This window comes from Pelecanus crispus, chromosome 10 (assembly GCF_030463565.1).
Source record: "Pelecanus crispus isolate bPelCri1 chromosome 10, bPelCri1.pri, whole genome shotgun sequence".
NCBI classification, from domain to species: domain Eukaryota; kingdom Metazoa; phylum Chordata; class Aves; order Pelecaniformes; family Pelecanidae; genus Pelecanus; species Pelecanus crispus.
In genome coordinates, this window is record NC_134652.1 from 27,453,435 (window position 1) to 27,470,388 (window position 16,954).

At 36.4% G+C, this 16,954-nt stretch overlaps 1 protein-coding gene across 2 annotated transcripts in view; it reads right to left on the reverse strand.

The window, feature by feature from the left end:
- Positions 1–16,954, reverse strand: part of POLR3A (RNA polymerase III subunit A) — a 40,712-nt gene that overhangs the window by 9,164 nt on the left and 14,594 nt on the right. The window contains exons 14-24 of one of the 2 annotated variants that reach the window (XM_075717489.1): positions 16,275–16,413; positions 14,124–14,288; positions 13,650–13,822; positions 13,218–13,329; positions 12,043–12,161; positions 10,510–10,647; positions 8,536–8,706; positions 7,577–7,690; positions 2,642–2,728; positions 2,475–2,557; positions 35–205 (exon numbers count right to left, since the gene is read on the reverse strand). In XM_075717489.1, coding sequence (XP_075573604.1) covers positions 35–205; positions 2,475–2,557; positions 2,642–2,728; positions 7,577–7,690; positions 8,536–8,706; positions 10,510–10,647; positions 12,043–12,161; positions 13,218–13,329; positions 13,650–13,822; positions 14,124–14,288; positions 16,275–16,413 — 1,472 coding nt within the window. The remainder of the gene's footprint in view (positions 1–34; positions 206–2,474; positions 2,558–2,641; positions 2,729–7,576; positions 7,691–8,535; positions 8,707–10,509; positions 10,648–12,042; positions 12,162–13,217; positions 13,330–13,649; positions 13,823–14,123; positions 14,289–16,274; positions 16,414–16,954) is intronic. The other variant, XM_075717490.1, reaches the window with a different exon arrangement.

Genomic DNA, 16,954 nt, shown 5'->3' on the forward strand with positions numbered 1-16,954 from the left:
AGGGAAAAAACTCAAACCAAAACAATGTTAGTACCTAATAGCCTTTGAAGCATTAATGATTTCTTTGATTCTTGGCACACCCAAAGTAATGTTCATTGAAGCAACGCCAGCAAAATGGAAAGTCTTCAGAGTCATCTGTGTGCCAGGCTCACCAATACTCTGTGCACAAAGAGCTCCTACCGCAGAACCAGGCTCCATCTGTGCCCTGATAAGTAAATTCTCTCATTAGAAAATACAGAAAGAGACATAGAACTCAATAAGGCATAAAATTCTAAGCAAGCAAAGACAGAAACTATTCTGGTAGATATATGAGAAGTTTGTTAATATTTTTAAATAAACAAACAGGAGAGAGATTAAAAGGTCACCAGTACTCAAGACTGATCTCACACAAGGCAAGAAGATGCCCTGTCATACAGGCTTTCCACAGGTCCAGTATAACACCCACAACAGAAAACAAAACGCCTGTCCTCCTTCTCCTAAGCATCAAGCAATAGATTCAGGATTCCGCATTGAGGGACATCCCATATGCTAACATTTCCAAAACTCCCCTTTATATGTTTAAGCATGAGAGACCTTTATTAAGTCTTCCTTAAGAAACTATTATGCAGATTACTTTTTAACCAGAGCAAAATCCAGCTATTAATGCCTTCTTGGTTCCATCTTATTCAAAAGCCCTATACTAATGACCTACTTTCCCTTCAAGTTATGCATGTAATGGGCTCGTTCCCACATTTGTCCCTTTCTAAAATTTATGTACTTCGAGAACTGGCTGTTCTTACAGGACAAAAAATGGAAACTGCTACTCTACAACATGCGATCTCAAAATAAGACATGAGGGGTGGTTTACATTCTCCCCTACAGTTTTGTTCAGATCCTGCAGTTAGCATTCTTAAGCTCGCGCAGAGTACAATGTGATCTGCTTTTCTAGAGCAAACACAACCTCTGAACTTACGGCACAATACCACTTCCTAAATCAATGTGACTTGCAGCAGCTTCTGGCATTTTCCTTGATGAACTCTTACCAAGTACAATTGCTGTCTAATAGTGATTTAGCTTGTAACATCTAAAGGAATTAACTCTGGGTGACTGTAGAACAAAATTATTTAAGTCAAGGTTATTGTTTTCAGTGTTATTTGAAGATCTCTTTACATTCATGTCACATCTACCCAAAAAGTGCTGAAATCTCAGCTGAGAGGTTTCTCCTGGTATAATGGTAACAGTCTATAAAACAAAAACAATCATCAGAGCAATTAGATCCTTTTCAAGGGTACCATCTTTCAGTTGTCAGATCAGCATAATATAGTATGCTAAAACAACTTCCTGCAGTAAAATAGGCAATTCATGTTTAAGAACACTGACGACAAATGTAAGCAAGTAATGCTAATAACTGAAAGCAGAAAACTGGTAACTGCTTTAAAATTGTTATGAATTTAACATATACATGAATCTTCAAGAACAAGAAAAAATACTAATAAACAATTGATGCAGGTGAGTGTGAGGCCACAAAGAAGATGTCACCACTGGCTGCATGCCAATGAACAAATCCAGGGAGTCTAAGTAAATGAAACAATCCTCAATGGATAAAAAGATGGAAATATCCACACTATCACTGTCTTGTTAGAGACAAAGAGTAACAAATAAAAAGCTCCTACAAGTGCATAACAGATTCAAGAACACATTAGCACGAAGTGTAACAGAACTATTCACAGACTGTGTAGATCAAGAATAACCATCAAGATTCATATGGATTTGAAACTGATCTATTCAGACACTATTTTGTATGGACTCTTCGGAGCTCTGGAACAATCTCCTGCCAGAGGGCAAGGGAACACTCGTGTCAGCAGGTATAAAAAAGTTAAGTGTTTAAACAATATCCTCTATCACTCTGAATCCTACCACTTTTGGCTTTTACCAGAATCTCCTGTCAAAACACGATCTGCGGATATAACTAATAAGTAGCTATAGAAGAAAACTGTGTTCACTGGTATGATTACTACTATTTCAGAAGAAAGGTGCCTAAACACAAGCAGAGAGCTTTGCTTGTTCAAGAAATACAAAATTAAATATAAAGCATTTTTTGTACAATGTGAAGGAAACCAAACAAATTATTAAGTCTTCTAATGAAAGAATCTGATAATGACTCAAGACAGAAAGGTAAAAACCTCAGCTCTGTCAGATCTGTGGAACTGCTGTATAAGACTCAACTCTGCCTTAACAAACCCACCTGTAGATGGCAATGCTTTTTTTTTTTTCTTTTCCCCCTCTCTTTTTTTTTTTTTTTGCATTCCACCTTTGTCTTGCAATGTTTGTCATTGGGGCCAACTATTTCTTATCCTTTATTTGCACTGCATTCACAAGAGAACCAACGTTCATACAGTAAAAATAGCAAAATACACTCCTAGATTGCAAAGTAAGCAACAAACACTAAATTGGGGGGCGGGATAAATGGACAAAATAACAGGCTAAACACTTACCTCATGTATTTGTCCCTACAAGTCTCTAGAAACTTCTCTAGTTGTGTTGGAGTAATCCTATCCAACTGATACAAAACTCGTGGCTGAAAAGAGAACAGAACAGTTGGAAAAGCAATAGCTTATGAAGATTTAAAATAACTACATAATTACTCCTTGAAACTATTTACCTCTGTTGTGCCATTGTCATTAATGCCATACTTGTCCCTAGTTTTTTTTATCTTCTCAGAAACACCTTTGATGAATTTTTTAATTTCCTGAAATGACATTAAAACAACAGTAAGCAAAGACATGGTCTTCATATTGAAGTCTTCGGCAGTAAGTTATTTGCTTAGAGCTCCAAATGAAATGTTTACAATAATAAATTAACATTGCACAATATGAAGAGAGGAACATCAAAACTTAGACACACACATACACTAGAATTTAGCAAACCAGATTCACTCTTGTGTAACCACAAATTAGTAGCAGTACATGAGGAATATGGTCCACGCTGAATAAAAGCATCCTTCCTGAGCACACACTGAAAACTGAAGAGATTTGACTTTGATTGATCCTTCCCTCCTACCCACCACTTACTGAAACTGACTCTACCATTAAAAAAAAAAAAAAAAAAAACAACCCACCAACCACCCTCAAAATTCTTATTTTCTGAGTATACTGACACAAACGTATTCTCACTCATTTCTCAGTATTCAAAATAAGTCAAAGTGGAAAGCCTGTAGAGCAAGAGAGGAAGTATATATAAAGGACACCTGCTGGACAGATTTCAGACATTCAAGATGTACTTTACTTCGGGCGGGGGGAAACCCTCAAAATTGATATATACGTGTCAGTCTCTACCTAACATAGTTCAAATAACTTCTTTATGCTGTGGAGATGTCTTGCAGATAATTGCATTTAGCACGTAGTAGTATATAAGCCTTTCACTCTCTTAGCATGTTTACCCAAAAGTAGTTCTGGCAGTCTTTACTGGAACATAAATGGAAACAATACTGTTAGAAAAACATCCAACATTTCTATGAAGCATCATTTGGGCATTACGCTTTGGATATAAATATGTACACTAAAAGTCATGAAATACGAGGTCCATGATTAAACTTTTCCATAAAAGTGGACTCAGTGCAAGTCATTACCATAACACAGGGTTATCAAAACAAAATATAAACAAAAAGCAAGAGGAAATCCTTCCCATCTACTTCAACAATGATTTAAGAAAGCCTCTGTGGAGAAGTGAATGGTTTGATTTTTAGAGTCCTTTTAAATCCTTTCCACCCCATTAGTCCTGCCTGACAACCAGGATGAGGATTATATAATATCACCTCTTCTTCACTCAGTACTGGACTCCTTCCAACCTTTCAGTAGCCAGGCACTGAAAATTACTTGCAAAATTGAGTAAATATATGAGTGACTGGGGGGCTTTTTTGTTTGCTTTTTGTCTTTTTTTTTTTTTTTTTTAAACAACTGAATTCATAAATCATTGTCAAAACACATCTATTACATCCTAACAGAATCCTCAGATTCTCAAAATAACAACATTCTTACTGTTATTCAAGGTATTTTCAGACAGTACATTATTTTCTGTGAATACTAGAACAAAGCTCAAACGAAAGAACCAACAACGGAAGTGTCCTGCTGGAATGGATGCTTCAAGTTGTTTCCCCACTTGGATGTCAACGGGATGCATTCATACGTTTCTGCCCCTTTTGCCCTGCAGTAAGTTGTATTAACTCACGAATGAAATATTTTGCCATTTTAAAGGTTTTTGACCCTGAAATCTTTGCATAAATTTGGTAATTTGCTTTATTTAAGTGTTAAGCAATAACGTGGTATTAGAAAAAAATAATCTTTTTACTATGGGTGCATAAAATAAGGAATATTGCAGGACTTACAGAAGATCATCCAGAACATTTGATCTAGAGAAAAAAAAACCACCACACTAAGGAGAGACTTTGAAAGTAATTCTATCTTGAAAGATGTTTCTTTTGTGGAGGGGCAGGAAGGGAGTAGTGGAAGGGGAAGAATGCAGCAGATGTAACACTAACTTCTCCCTCCAGAACACCAAAGACTAAGTTCTTTTAAATTTCCACCTACTCACATAAAACCAGGGGACAGTAATAACAACCGCACCACCACCAACTCCTCAAAAGAAGTTGTCGCAATGGCTGAAAAATTGGTCATATGGCCATATGGTGGAAGTCCACAATAGGGCAGAGTTAAGACCAAAACAGCATAGGACTGCAAATAGCATTATGGCAAACTACTTGTTGTCAACTTTTCCTCTTTGACAGTCCCTGAGTTCCAACATAGTTTAAAAAAAACAACAAAACCCCCAAACAAACAAAAACACCCCCAAAAACCTCCAACATACTAAATCAATTGTTATATATCACTCTAAATTGTAAAAATAAGGTACTCAAATGATACATTACTTCCATACACTAAAGCCAGAAAAGGTGAGATATAAATCTCTGAACACATTTATTTTTCATTGTCAGAAGTTTTATTCATGCACAAGAACTAAAAGAGGAAATGACCTATTCCTCTCAACTTAATTATCTGTTGGCAGTTTATCCAAACTATGGATTAATTTACACTACAAATAGAAAGAAAATGTAGCTCACTCTTTGCTGAGCCGGCCTGTCTCTATGGACTTATCGCCTTCAGTGCAACACTGTCCTCTGTGAGCACAGCTATGTAACTTCCACAGCGAGCTTAAGAAACCATTGGTTCTTTCACATTATCTAAACCCATAAAGTCTTTTAGTCTGGACCCATTTAACAGAAAGGCACCAAACTGACTCAGTAAGCTCTAGCTCAACGTGGACCTTGTCAGCTCCTACAGAGCTGACATTTAGTCAAAATAGCAGTCCAGGGTATAAAGCCTAGTCACCCAGGTGTTTGCATGATGTTTCCCAGCACTTCAGCTAGTGAGATCATTTATATACATGAAGCACTGCTAATATAAGAATCCTCATAGTTAAGAAGCCCACTGAAACACAGAGCGGTATAGACAATCCCACAAGAATCAGCAATAATCCATTCAAGTCCAGGCAGACCCACTGGGTCAGCTCTGCATATGCCAGCACTGACTGGCTGTGAGCTCAGCCTTTTCCATGTTTGCACCACACTCCCCAATACTCATATTTTATCATCGCAAACAAACCACAGAAAAATGATTGGTTTGGGGTTTTTTTTTAATTGTGAGGGTTTCTCAAGATTTTCCCAATTTCAGTAAGAAGAAAACAAAAATTTCCTTTCACCTGTATCTTAATAAACTCAAATAACGTTAAAATATTAACACAATTGAAACTGTGCCAGCCAACAATATGCTTTTTCATCAGTTGAATTCCCTCTGGTGAGGGCAGAGTGCAGGCAGAATGAACGCTAGTCTGTTTGAAAAAGGCTATTTAGACATACTGTTTTCTGGACAAGAGTGGGCACGCCCATTATAGGAACCTCCTGGTAAAAGAACAGTGATACGAAATATCTCTGTTTTGGAAGGGAGGAGTGGAGGAAGGGACAGAAAAACGTCAGAAAAACATGCTCGTATCCCTAAAGACTGAAAGAATGAGTTTTAGAAAAGAAAGTTATGTACTGAAAGAAAGCCTCCTCAAATCCTCCAAATCCTCAAGTTTAACTATGGGGATTAATTCGCATGTTATGTTTTTCACCATTAAAAAGGAACTGGTTAAATTATTGTGATGAACGCCTACATTGTAATTTAATAAGCAGTAATGTATATATGCTAGTCAGTTACTTTAGCACTATACACACGTCTTTAGCTAAAAAGCACTAACATTAATGCTCACACAGTGCACACACATGCTACAATTACCTCATTATATTTTTCATAACCTGTCTCAGTTAATGTCTTCAAGGATGAACAGAAAAGAAAAGGAAAGAAGAAAATGTAACAGTATCTAAAACTTAAAAATCATAAGTTAAACTAATTACCATTAAGGTGATGTAGTCATATCTGTGCTTCTGAAATTAATATAAATTATTTAGATTTTCAAGATATGATTAAAAATACGTATACCTCAAAGAACAACCAAATCTCCAATAAATTGATATCAGTAAATTGCATTTTTATTTCCTTCAGAGATGCAGTTAAGATTTACACCATATTTCAAGTATGGATGTAATTATTTTTCAAGTCTGCTCTAGCAATGGAATTGCAAATCAGGTTTATAAACAACTGCTTACTAGTTTTGCCACCTTCTGCCCTGAAGCACTCTGATCTATTAAAAAGAAACCCTTCAAAAGCAGGTCACTAAATTCATGTTGTTCTCATCACTGACAGTAATCAGAAGGTTCATCAAGGTAACAGCTTTACATGTCCACAGGCAGGTTAATTCTACAGTTTTTAATCACTGTCTCCCAAAGTAGTCTTAAGTGTGGCTGCTCTCGTAAGTATTAAAATTGTTTAATGCTCTTTCAAACAAATGGACTTTTACAATTCAAAGTGCAAGCAGTCATGTGAACATTCACTCATCCTTAAAAGACATATAAGTACTCCCCAGAAGATAAGCCCTATCCAGAAAAGCATTTCATATGGCACAAGGTTTTTGCTGGGTTAGTATCATAAGAAAGCAAGGTAAAGAGGTGTAAGTGCACAGCTGGTATTTATCAGGAAAACACGCAAATGAGTAAAAACAGTTACTCAGAAAGTTGATAATATCAAAACATATGCATAATAATGGAGTATAAGACTCAGCCCTAGTGGTTTCTTACATACAGTCAGTAAGTATTATTTCATTTCTCATCATCCCAGGGGAAGCACATAATTACTGTACTGTATTGCTATGGAGAGAAATTCCAGCAAGATATCTCAGATCAGTGACACCTACTCAAAAATCACTAGATTTTTCTCCCATTTCTAATGTTCCTGTGGTGAACATGAACAACTACCATAATAAGAATTAAAATTACTATAGTCATACCTCCCTGCCCTGTAAATGTATTACTGAACAAACTACTATTCCTGCTACTAATGCATAAAATTCAGCCATTGCTTCTACAGATTGGTAAGAACATTTTATTTAATTTCCTTGATTTATAAGGAAAAGTTAATCACAGGTGATAAGGAAGTGATACAATTACCTGCAGGAAACTCTCTCGGCAGCAAAGAAATTCATTCTTCTTCATGATGGACTCAGATGTTAACACCAACTCATTTTTACTAAGGGCTGGTTCACTTCGGCATGGATATACAGCCTTAAGAGGAAAAAAAGTTACTTCTTCACATAAAACATGCACAAAAACTTCATTGTAAAGACACAGAATATAGATACATACAATTGATTAACAGTATTCTTTAGTTGTGGTTGTTTGGGGGTTTTGGGTTTTTCTGTTTTGTTTGGTTGGGGTTTTTTACTATATAATACCAGACTACTGTGAAGATTAGTTCCACATACATTTCTACTTATTTATGTAAAACTGAAGGTATACACACGCACATTTCTAATTCTATCCATTTATTACACTCACATTACAGAAATCTGAACAGTCATTTCAGCAAAAGGCTTTTATCTTTGTTGGGGGGTGGAGGGAAGAACAACCAACAAACAAAAAAGACACAAAACCAAAACCAAACAATACCGCTCTTGAAACATCACAGTACATCCAGAGTTATTCAACAACACATCAGGCCTCTGACTTAAGAACCGGTTCAACACAAAGAACATGCATGTCTTGATTTAATAAGGAATTACTTTGTGTAATGTAAGTGCAATCTAGTACCCAACTAAGCCAGTAGTAATTTATCTAGTGAGCTGGATATTAGGCCCTAGAACTATGTCTAAGCACAGAAGAAAAATCTATTTTTTCACAGCTTATGCACAGGTTGGTCCTAGTTGCTCTGTTCTAATGTAAAAAAAAAAAAAAAAAAAAAAAATCTGTAACTCTTAGTATACATATGCTGAAAGACTGACCAGGACCACTCAAAAGGCAATTTAAAAATAAATACTTCAACTGAAACAATTCTCCCTGTAATTTACTACTTCCTCATACATGCTTAATAGTCTTTTCACACTTCCAACAAAGATTTCAGTAATCCTTACCCTAATATTGTCTAGAACTCGCTTGAATTCCAGCGGTTCATCCTTCCCTTCCATGGCTGCAGGATCCAAGCCATCTCCTCCATAAATAAACTGTATAATGTCACCAGTAGAACTTCTTACTGTCAAATCATACTGTGAGCAAAGATCTTCAAGTGACTTTACCAGCCGTCTCTGAAGGGGCGGGGGGGGGAAGTGCAAGGAGAGAAGGAAAGTAAATAGGATCTTTTTAAAAATAGCTATTGATTGGGATTATAAAAAGTAATAGAAACTGGACTCAAGAAATAAATCTGACACAGTGATTAGCAGGCATGAAAACCTATTTTAAGTCACACATTATCCCTAGGGCTTTACTGTACATTCCCCAGAACATGAAAGCCAACAATAACAAAATGTAAAGCAACAACACAATTCGCCACACAGAAGTTCCATCATATAAGAAACCTAGCTAAGCTGCAAGAACCTATTATCATAGAATCATAGAATGCTTTGGCTTGGAAGGGACCTTGAGAGATCATTGAGCCCAACCCCCCTGCAGTGAGCAGGGACTGAACCTGTGAACTTGGCGTTATTAGCACCATGCTCTAACCAACTGAGCTAACCCGGCTGGTATTATAGTCTGAGGAATTTTTTTGGTTTGGGGTTGGTTTTTTTTTTCATGTTCTTCCAATCAGGTTTATTTCTCAAGGGATACAATGCTTTTTGCCTATGGAAGCAAAACTAGTCAACTATTATTTTCACTGACAAAAACCAAAGAGCCCACCTGTCAAAGCCAATAGCTACTATTTTCCTACCAGTGTTAGCTACTTCTGTTACATTAATTCTTTGCATTGGGAAATCCCTTTACTACCAACTTCCTTCCTCCACCTCCCAAAAAGAAGGCATGCTATGAAGCATTAGTGGTTAAAAATGTTTTTACTCAAAAGACGGACTGCATTGTTCTATGAAAGTAAGTTAGCTCAGTAAAGAATATAAAATGGTAATTTTTTTTTTCACCAAGGAAGAAGGTAAGATGAAATAAATGTTAAGATTTCTCTTTAAATTCCGAAGTCCAAGTGCTACAATTTATTCATGCAGGGTGAAAGTTGATGAGGAAAAATATTTTGCAGGTTGCTTATTATATTTATAAATATTTGTATATACTTACACACATGCAAACATTATTCTGTTAGTTTGGGAGACAAATGGTCTAATTAGTCACCCACCCCAAAAGGAACTGATTTCAGTCTTTGTAGACTTACTTGTGTATCTCTGAATGTGTCCCCAGCCCCAAATTATCTTGGCTTTTCTATTGCCTGTTGCACTGGGAAGAGGACTATACTTAAAATACTACTTAAATATTTTCACTGAAGTCTTAAGACTGCTCATAATAGCAAGAAGCTTTGTTGGAGGGACCTGTATTTTCACAGGAGATACAGCCAAAGACACCAACACCTTACAGAACTTTAAGTCCAAGTCTAATAGCCAAGGTGTGTGTTACCTAAAGAGGACAGATGCTGAAAAGGAACTTTAGCCATATTTCTGTCATCCAGACAATCTTTTTTTAAATAGCAGGGATTTGTGGTTTTGGGTTCTCATTGTTGAAATACTGTATCTGAAAAAGCACTCACAACTCAAATCTGTGTTATAATGTATGGACAAAGCTTCCATCATTCACATGGTTTTAGGAACACACACTACATAGAAAGTAGTCCTCAAGTATTCCACAGAACAAGGGCTTCTGACACCCTCTTAAGGAAACAGCTTAATACAAGCATGTTACTGTACCATTGCCCAAGGTCTGGTTTACAAACCTCACGACTACCAGAGAATAGAGCAGTCATGTATTTCACAGTATAAATTACTCTCTGTTACATTAAAACCAAACATATGTACACATAATGTATGCAGTTCTCCCCCACCCCTCACCTCAACTTGCCCATAAGAAATATCCTCCTTTTGCAAGACTGATAAAACCCCCACTCCACTGACAGTTACCTGCATATATCCAGTTTCAGCTGTTTTTACAGCTGTGTCAACCAGACCTTCTCGACCAGCCATTGTATGAAAAAAAAATTCAGTGGGAGTCAACCCAGAATAGAAGCTATTAGCAACAAAGCCTTTTGCTGCTGGGAGCTACAGAGAAGAGTGGGAAAAAACAGTTAAAATGCAATGTACATTCTGTATCCATGTTACAGAAAAAAACGTGTCATCTAAATTCTTTCAGATAGTCAGCCAATACATACACACACAAACACAGAGCAATTCTCAGCTGCATTTAGCTTTGAAGTTCAATGTTTGCATTTTAGATCTGAATAAAGGCTTTGAAACCCTTGCCTAGTTCATCCAAGCTAATCTAATAGATTTTGTTCCTCCTCCTACAAGCCTTGTCATGCTTCTTGCCATTCCTTGCAAACACTACACCAATTTCTAACTCTTCGGCCTCCCTTAAAGTTACAAAAGTTGAAAAGGTGGTGTAGTATAGCAAAGGTATTTGCAGTGCTGAGGACTAAGGAATCCAGAAAAAATGTGACTGGAGATATGTACGTAACCAATTCTTTCCAATAGTTTGCCCTCACCTCTGAGAAGAGTTTTTGCCAATGAACTTTATGCAGGCACCCCTTTAAGTCAAATAACACCAAATGGCCTCCATGATCACATACAACAATGTATAGGCTACAAAGAGGTTCACCTTAGAAGATCACTTTTTGTTGTTATTTTAACAGGTAGTGCTTTCTAAATCAGTAAAAAAGCTAGAGTTAAAATTTAACTTTCACCTTCTCATCTAATCCATGAAGTTATTTTCTTCTTTGTTTTATTCAGAAAAGAAAAGATTTTATGTTACAGAACTCAGAAGTTGAAATTTGGACATTCGGTGACAAATGTAAGTGTCATGGCTACCATCTGACACTTGAGTTATCTGACTAACACACTAACAAGATTGATGGATGGTACCTAGAACCTTCTCAACTGATCCATTAGATTTCAGATAGCAGTTTAAAAAAAAAAAAACTTCACTGAATTTTATTAACAAGTGCACGAGACTCTCTATTGCTTCCTGTAGAACAGAACTCCAACACAGAATGTTCAGAGTAGGCCATGATATCTATCCTAGGGGGAAAAGAAAATAAGACTCCAGAATGGTTTATCTGGCATGTTTCACCTGTCTAAAGATACTAACACACACCCAGCAGTTGTCCTGAAAAGTCTTAGTGCAGTGAAACAGAACACAAGAGAGAAACTTTAACAAATTATTTTTAATGTATCATCAGACTTAGTTTAATTTCACTAAATTAGAAAGGTCTAAGCAAGGCTTAGCTGTAAAAATTAAAGCTAACTAGACATCCTATGGCAATTCACAGCACTACTGTTAACTCCCAAATCACATTCAAAACATTTTAGATTCACCATATGTGATCCTTTTTCTTCACCATGTCATGACAACACATTCTATCATGTGTCCTTCTTAAAATGGCTTAAGGCAATTTGTTTCACTTTTCTTTACAGTGTATTGTAAACATACAGAATTACCTTAGAATGCTTCTCAAAGTGAGGCAAGGATCTGTTCTCAAATCCATCAGGAACGCGGGACCCACTGATAGCCTGCTGACCTACACAAGCAATCATCTGGGATATATTAATGAAGGAGCCTGAAAAGAAAGGAAAAAAAAAAAAAAAATCACTCACAAATGAGGAATATCACTGCTCCTCTGATCAGCTGTCTTCACTTCTATGAAGATTTATTTCTTAGCTTCATAATTCTTCAAAAATGCACTCAGAATTGCAACAGTTAAAGAAGCTTTTGCTACTTCTGTTCATTTCAGCATTTACGTAGAGATTGACAACGAAGTTAGTCTATAATATAGCTAACAACAACAACTAAAATTTTTTTCTTTGGGTCACAGACATTCATGCCATCACTATTTATAGTCAAATATTCTTATTAGTCTTATATTATCCTGTTTTTTACTATGGATTGTGTTTTATACAACCCATGATCCTAACCTACCTATTTTGCTTCACAATTTCTTCAATAAACATATTTTAACAATATTTTTCATGAAGGGTTCAGTGTCTAACAAGATTCCTAGAACAAATTAAGTCTCAGAGAATTAAGTGACTAACTCGGAAGTTTTATTTGCTGAACATGTTTACAAACAACGCCCCCCCCCCCCCCCCCCCCCCCAATTATCCACTTAATATATCCTTCTTGCATTTCAGTACCACTTTAGAAATTCAAAATGTTACCCTGAGGCTTTCCACAATCTGTTAGATACAGATAAAGGCAAAGAGTTAAGTGATTTCTTCAAATTCTCATAGGAAACAAAGGAAAGCTTCAATAAGAATTTGAGTACAAACCAAGTATTTACTACACAGGTGATCCTTCAGCAACAAAGCAGTGAACATGGCTGAAGTATTAGTTCCAATTCTTAATATATCATTTCCTAGATTCAAGACTTAAGAACATCTGAAGTTCCAATAGGAGGTTTTTTGTACTAAAAATCTAAAGATACAAAAACTAGCTCATCAGCTTGATTTTAATTAACTGTACCCAGCCTGTACTTACTGAGAAGAGTCACTTCAAATCTATAAGACATGAATTTAATACTTGAACAACTGACTCTGTAAAACAAGCTAGAAAGACAGAACAAGTTGAGAACAGTGATGGAGCGAGCAGTCCACTTCCAAAGTTTAGCTATCCCTACCTTTAGAACCACAGAGAGCCATGATGAGGGGACTGTTGCTCTTGTCCAGTTCTCTGAGACAGGCACTGCCAGCGTGATCTCTGATAACAGACAGTTCTTTAAGGATTAAGGCCTGAAATCCAAGATTTCAGAGATTCAGCATTCGTTAAAAATACTGTACATGAACAGTACTCTGTCACTTGCCAGCAATACCTTCAGTAGTCAAAGCAAATTCAAAGAGAAAGAAACCTAGATGTTGCTTTCAGTAAAACAAGTTTAACTTTTAACTTGCATGACTTTCCAGTTTGCTGCACAAAAAGTCTTTCTTGGGATAAGACAGGGGTAGCCAGTGACATGACAACCCTTTTTGTCAGCAGCACCAGCTTAATTTACATGAATATATTCATGAAGTCTCTACTCTAAATATATAGTGATTTAAATTAAAAATTTTACCTCTAGTGTCTCTTCCGCAGTACAACCAGGCTGCTGCTGTAGCTTGCCAGTGTTCAGAGCTTCAATATACTCATCACATTTCTTATAGCCAGCATTCAGGAGCTCATACTTAGCTTTTAGCAGGCCCTGCCCAGGGGTTACATCACCAATTCCAATTGAAAATCCACGATTAGCTTTTATTTAAAAAAAAAAACCAAAACAACAAAACACACAAGACTATATTGATAGCTCAATCTCATATAGAGAAAACAAATTAAACCCAGAAAATATTATCATTGGGAACTTTATTTTTTCCTCGCATCGTGCAACCATCGTAAGCAAAATCAGTTGTTTCACTGTTTCTGACAGTTTCATAACTAGCTTATTTTTTTAAACACAGCAGATCATATTTGAAGCAAAAATCTTGCTTGATTGCTCTGTATTTCTGCTTTAAGATACTACTTTACAAGGAAATGTACTTCTCCCATTACTTACAAAGATAAACAGGAGCAAGTCTGGCCAGTCGTGACATGGCATCTGCAGCTTCTACCTGTCCCCAGTCTCTCAGCAAGATGTAGAAGATATTGTTCTTGGATCCTGAACCTAAGGTCCCTTTGTCCATACTGCCACTCATTAACTCACTGTTTTGAATTGTGACATCTAGAAATAAAAAGGCAAAAAGAATTCATCGTTTTTCCAAAACATTACCTAAACTCTAGTAATGAATTATCGAATAGGTTTTTAAATAAAAGCTCTATTCATGAAAAGAACAGAACCCAAAGACATACATTTAATGTATCTGTAGAAGTACATGAGTAAGTATGGAAGGCAAACAGCCTGCAACCGGACCTTACCAACTTAAGTTAAAATTCATCTCCCTTCCTCCTTAGAAAGGCAACTGTATCCAATTTAAGACTTGTGAGAAACATTGTGAATAATCCTTTGTTAAAAATCTAAAAATAAACTTAATCAGAAAAAAGTGTTCAAGTCTTATTTGTCCAGAAATAAAGTCCTCAATCATGCATAATAAACCAAAGTTATTTATTTATTTATCTAGAAATACAACAGAATTTCAGAAGTGAAATTACAGTTCTCTCACTCAAAGATTTTGATACTCAGTTTAACTCAATCACCTCTGTAGGCACAGATTAAATTTAATGGACTCGGATGTCTCTTTAATTACAAGCATATCAAAGACATCTCTCCTGCCTGTAGGCCTATACACATTTCCCCTTTTAGATGACTTCCTTTTGCTTCATCAGGAACCTTCCATTTCAGGCACTGAATCTTCCTTATAAGCTTTAGCTTTTAATAAATTAAAAAGTATCTTCTGTACATGAACTTTAGACATATTTTCTGAGAGTAGTACAATATATGTTCACCCTCAACTTCATTATGCATCTTTCAAAGAAGAACTGGCACATCTAGATGGATCCTGTTTAAATTATTTTATGCAGAATACTGTAGAGGTTTGCACACTGTGCTCTATGTTCAGTATTTTCAATGTGAATTTAGGTAATCATCATCTTGAACCAGAAGTCACTGCTCTATTACCTATTATATACAATCAAAATATGATACCAGAATTTCTTGAGACTTTGGAGAATTTGCAGGGAACTTTCTGAAGAGAATTAGTGTTGCTTCAGAAATGAAGTTTTTTCAGAGAACTGAACAGAGCCACCAATGAAATCCAAAAGTTTTCCGCATCATCTACTAGTGTCGAACTCAGCAGATGGAAATTCTTCCTATACTTCTTAAAATGAAAAGGCTGCGGAGCAAAGAAGATGGCCTATGTTCACACGAGTGTGAACGGGATTGCTTTGTTGCCTTTTACCCCACATTCCTTAGAGGCTGAAAAAAACCATGCCAACATGTTTATAACCAACTTCACAACCACAGAGTGGTCCTACCTTCTAAAGAAACTGCTCAGAGTCTGGTGTAGAGTGGATTTGAGTCCCAATTAGTAAATTCTTTCTCACATCAACATTACATGACGGAATTACTGTAAATCAGTGGTTCCTCCCTATGTTCCTCAACTCACAGCTCTGAGCAGCAAGGAGCCAAGCTAATCCTGCCTGCTCAAGTTCTTTTCCAGCTGTTACCACATGAATGTTAAATTAATAACAAGCAAAGCCTTGCTCATCTCTTATAGCCTCTTCAACCCTGATGCTTTGCATTCCACCTGCCACTCTGACTTCCCTAACTGGAGGGATACAGATGGTTTGATATCCTAGGGATTCCTATCTTTTCTACATATCCTAACTCCTTTCACTGTTTGACTTCTAATCCCTGTATCACTACCCCCACTTAAGATACTAAATTCTTCCATTTGCCCTCTGCACAACCACCTCCTAAACTTCTTTGCTTTTATCTCTCTCCCCTTCAAATACTACATTAGTATCACGACAAGCCTAGCATCATACGAAAGAAATTTTATTACAAGAAAACACTCAAGTCTTTTCTTTGGTGTTCAGGATAACTTCAGCTTTTGAGAAAAACTGCCTCATTTTATTTTTCATTTCAAGAATACTTATGTGAAGTACTGCTTTAACTCCTACAGTGAGCTCAACAGCAACAAACTCAACAAAACGATAGCTACAATTTCTTAGAAGACTTCCAAAGCACAGCTTTAGACGCGTCACTCACAAGAATCGTTGTAACACAGGTCTTCCCCTTTGCCACAATACTGTTTGCCCTTTGTTCGCAGATTGGCTTTTACAGGACAATCATCACTGGGTTTGAGAATGAGGCTGAAAACCTGTTTTCCTGTCCAGAGTGTTACAGGCTTAGAAAAACAAAAGGAAAAGAATTAGGATTACAGACTTTATGCTACAACTACAGTAAACCAGCAAGAATTTAATAGTAAAATTATTTTCTATACAGAACCTTTCTACACTGAACTATACTTGTAGAAGTGCATAGTAGCATTCCTTTGAATAGGGAAGTATTATGCACTTCTATAGATATAAAAATGCTGACTGCTGAATGGTTATCCTTTACATAAGGGTATGTGTGTGCATTTAGAGAAATATGCTCTGTTGCTCCCTCTTACTGTTATGTTTGCCTTTCTGAATAGAAAAGGAAAAAAAAAATTAGATGCTGCTGCCATTTCATTTCTCAAAGAAGTTGCAACATTTACAATTCCTTCTTCATAGAGTGCCTTTGGTTTAAATTTTAGGAGGTTAAAGATTCATATAATTATGTACTCTCCTCATCTGTAGTTAAACAAAAGTAACTGTCACAGCTAGCACTAAAATTATTAAGTTGGAGTGACAGCAGCAAAGAATCACTGCTCTTAGTTATTAACAAAAATTCATATAAACTTA